This window comes from Palaemon carinicauda, chromosome 9 (genome assembly GCF_036898095.1).
Source record: "Palaemon carinicauda isolate YSFRI2023 chromosome 9, ASM3689809v2, whole genome shotgun sequence".
Taxonomy (NCBI): Eukaryota; Metazoa; Arthropoda; class Malacostraca; order Decapoda; family Palaemonidae; genus Palaemon; species Palaemon carinicauda.
The window spans coordinates 107,754,985-107,759,615 of NC_090733.1; the positions used below are offsets into that span (position 1 = coordinate 107,754,985).

General features: G+C 28.6%; 1 protein-coding gene across 1 annotated transcript in view; it reads left to right on the forward strand.

The window, feature by feature from the left end:
* The first annotated feature begins 377 nt into the window (after positions 1-377).
* The window catches only part of LOC137646829 (uncharacterized), a 5,530-nt gene continuing 1,276 nt past the window's right edge, over positions 378-4,631 (forward strand). The window contains exons 1-3 of the mRNA XM_068379906.1: positions 378-585; positions 2,111-2,163; positions 3,333-3,437. Coding sequence (XP_068236007.1) covers positions 2,112-2,163; positions 3,333-3,437 — 157 coding nt within the window. The 5' untranslated portion in view covers positions 378-585; position 2,111. The remainder of the gene's footprint in view (positions 586-2,110; positions 2,164-3,332; positions 3,438-4,631) is intronic.

The following is a 4,631-nucleotide window of genomic DNA, read 5'->3' on the forward strand; positions in this document are numbered from 1 at the left end:
AACTGATATGAACCGTAGAAATATTGTACAAGGACATACACAAATAATGTGAAAATAAACGGAAAGGCTCTTAACATTCGGTTGTTTATTTACCATTACCTGATTATGATCTTGAGAAATCATTGCAAAGCGGCATGTTTAATCCCCTAAAAACAAATGCAGATGTCTGTATAAGTAAAAAACGTTAAGAGGAAAAGACGCATGAGCGAGAAAATTAAACAATTAAAAACACATTCGCTACGTTCAGCATTTTCGGTATAAACAATTGCATAAAGCTAAAATGATATGTATGCAGATTTCTCGATATTCCAAGGTTGTTGTTATGTGATGAAGACATAACAAAACGGTATCGGGGAGAAACTGCGTCAACTCTGACCGACTGTATATTAGAGGCAGCTTAATCACCTCAGTTACCCAGATTACGGTACACCATACCAGCCTTTTTCGAAGATTACACTCGAAGGATCTCCGCTGGATCTCTTCGTGCTATCAATAGCTTATCTTCAAGAATCTTCTTGTTCTTTAGAAACTTCTTGCAACAGTGTTGAAATTCAGTTGGCCTCGGATCAAAAGGGATCAAGTCTAGTAAGTAAAAGCCTTAGAATGCAATCTGGAATAATTGCGTGGCAATAATGTTGAATTTTCTAAGAGAAAACATGAAATGCTTTGGTGTTGAAAATGTCGATTTTAGTTTATTCAAGAAAATGTGGTGCATAACTTTTTATCTTGTAATGGTGTTGTAATTCAGTTGGCTCGGAATAAAAGGAATCAAGTCCAGTAAGTGTAAGGCTAAGAATAAAACCCGGAATAATTACGTGGCCTTAACTTTGATTTTTCTAAGTGAAAACATGAAATGCTTTGATATTGAAAATGTCTCTTTTAGTTTACTCAAGAAACATGTGGTGCATATTTTTAAGTTTAAATGCTAATATTGACACAAGAAGAGAAACTGAACCATTGTTCATTGTTAATGAAAACGTTAGAGTTGACAAATGGGAAATTTCAATCGGGTAACTGCACCAAAAAAAAAAAGAAAAGCTGAGGCAGGAGCCGCTTAGTATCACAAGAGAAATATTCTTCAACAGTTTCGATACTTCATTGCGTGAGTTTACTTGGGACAACATGTTCATGCACACGTGTTTATATATGTACAAAAAGTTCAACTCATTCCTTATTTGTGTTAAACAATAAGTGTAGAAGCGTTAGAGAGAGAGAGAGAGAGAGAGAGAGAGAGAGAGAGAGAGAGAGAGAGAGAGAGAGAGAGAGAGAGAGATTCAATACGTCACACCTATTTCTCCTATATGACTGAACCGTGTTAAAACACTAGGTTGCTATCTAGCTTCAACTTAATTTCCAGTTTGCAATAAGTATTTTCTCGAGACTACTGATAGGGCGAAACTAATATCGTTGGAAGACGGAATAAAGCAATTTTGATAGTTAAGTTAAATTCTCTTGGTATAGAAAGTGAAATTAGTCAAAGTCAATATGAATAACCCGACATATCATGAACTAATAAAGGCATGATACAGATTACGAGAATCTAGGATGAAAATTTTTTTAATATATGGAAACCAATTTAACATTTAAATCGTGAGTGTGCATTTAGAAGCATCAATGAAATGAAAGTCGATACTAATAATTGAACAATTTGATCATACATTTCATTGTTATAATAATAATAATAATAATAATAATAATAATAATAATAATAATAATAATAATAATAATGATAATAATGATAATAATAATAATAATAATAATAATAATAATAATAATAATAATAATAATATAAACCATGCAAAAATTCATATTAAATCAGAGCATGAGAGGAAGATTTAATATATATATATATATATATATATATATATATATATATATATATATATATATATATATATATATATATATATACATGTATATTTATATTTAAAGTATATGTATATATATATATATATATATATATATATATATATATATATATACATAAATATATCATTCTTGGGGTGTTACCGATCAATTTGTTTGCCTCTAAAGGATTCGATTTAATTTTTGCTTTTAGAAATGTCACTAGAACACATGATATTTAATTACCCTTTTATCTTTATTTCAGAATGGCCCAATTAACTCTTCATCTGTTATTCCTTCTATTAGTGGTGACTTGCGGTATGTATTCATAGTTTCATACAACAACAAATGTTCTTAATATTTTTCTTTTTGTGTATAAATGAATTGTTCCTCCATAACTAGTAGTATATTTATGTATCATATGATATACACTCCTTGATTTTTACGGAATTTTCAGGATTGTCAAGATGTGCTCTCTAGAAATATGATCCTTTATGACATGCAATGTGAATTTTTCTGTGCATTTTGTATTTCAAACGAAAAACTCCATAACAACAGTAATTGACCCTGTATGGTCTCCTTTGTTATTTGTATAAATTCACTCATGATATTAAAAATCATTCATTCTTTCATGTTAGTAATTAATTTGATAGAAGTAGATCTTATATACAAGGAATATTCTTGACCTCATATATGAGGAATATTCTTAACTGCATACATAAGTAACATTCTTGACCTTATAATTAAATATATTCTTTATATATTTTTTCCATTTTATAATGACTTACCCAATAAAAAGGTTTTGATAACAAACAAAATTACAAAAATCGCATTTCATCCTTTATATAATTTTTCCTACAAACATATAATTAAAGAATACATAAATCCCAGAATCCTTTGGCAAAACATATCAACTTGTTTGTTTCTAGTGTGAGATTGATAAGTAAATACTTCCTTAAGACTTTAACTCACATCAAATGTAATGCAAAATGATTTGCTTCCTAATTAAAGACGTTTTGTGTTTTTGCAGTAAACAGCAGTTGTCTGTCTTGGGGATACACTTGGGCACACTATTCTCATTTATTTCTCCTCTTGTATCTTGAAGTGTTTTAGTTTATATATGAAATATCTATGTCAATGTTGCTATTGGTCTAATTATTTTACTTTATTTGTTCATTACTTCTCTTGTAGCGTGTTTATTTCCATGTTCCCTTTCCTCACTAGGCTATTTTTCCCTATTGGAGCCCTTGGGGTTGTAGCTTAGCTAATAATAATAATAATAATAATAATAATAATAATAATAATAATAATAATAATAATAATAATAATATCTTAATGGATTTGTATCACAACGATATGCAACACACATTATAAAAGCTAATGAAGACGCTGTTATGTTTTGCCTCAAATAAACACTATATGAATACTGTATATTTGTCTTTTGATTCTTTTATAACTATTACACATAGAAATTTTCTATTTTTTAGATGCAGAGTTGAGGTGCATTGACTTTGACTCTAAAACAGATATCTACGAAACAGTAGCAGTATGTGACGAATCTTGCTTGAAAATCGTTGTTATATCTACAGAGAGTAAGTATTTGGATGTTTTCAAAGTTTAATAAGTATTTTTAGGAAATGTATGTTTCACGAAATTCTATCATGTTAGATCCTTTCTTTGGATGATTTGTCCTTGTAATTAAATGTATGGACTTCTTACTTGTAGAAGTATTTAATAATTAAGCATTTAAATCTCTTTACAATATCATTAGAAAAGCTATGTTTTTATATACTACAATGATTTTTTGAAAATTCTGATTCATTGAAATATTTTTTTTTTTTTTTTTTTTTTTTTTTTTGAGAAGGCATTGCCATAGGTATATAATACATTTGATGTCGGAAAAGACAAGTATATCAGATTTATTTTGCCAATGGAATTCCAAAATGTACTATGATCCTGAAGGTCATTTTGATAATTCGAACTTTGGGCATAATAGATTGATTTTTGACTAGTAATTACAACTAAATATTATTTCCCTATCTATCTATCTATCTATTTTTCTGTATCTATCTACACACTCACACACACATACACACACATGTATATATATATATATATATATATATATATATGTACTGTATATATATATATATATATATATATATATATATATATATATATATATATATATATATATGATTAATATATATATATATATATATATATATATATATATATATATGTATATATATATTTGATAAATTTTTGCAAATTTAGCCGTGTTTTTCATATTCAAATAAGCCATATATTTTTTATACATTAATGTCTGGATTCTCTTAACGACCTCGGAATCAGAGCCCCAGGCGAAATCACACAAAGACAAGAGCTTGTGACCGGCCGGGAATCGAACCCTGGTCCGGCAAACTTGTAGAGACAGTGATAGATAGATAGATAGATATATAGATAGATAAACACACACACACACACACACACACATATATATATATATATATATATATATATATATATATAACTTTGTCAGTGAATATTGCCATGATTGAATGGTCCTTGAACAAATAAAAGAAAATCATCATAAAATTGCGAAGAAAGAAATTTCTAGGTAATGTTCTTGAAAATGGTCTAGGATCCAGTTTACCAGTGTATATCTTCTTTTTCGTCATCCCTGCATTAAGGGGTCTGTTGCCAGATGTGCCCTCTCCAATGCCTCTTCTCTCCATATAATCAATTATTATTTTTATGTTTATGTTTATATGGAATAGTTGTGA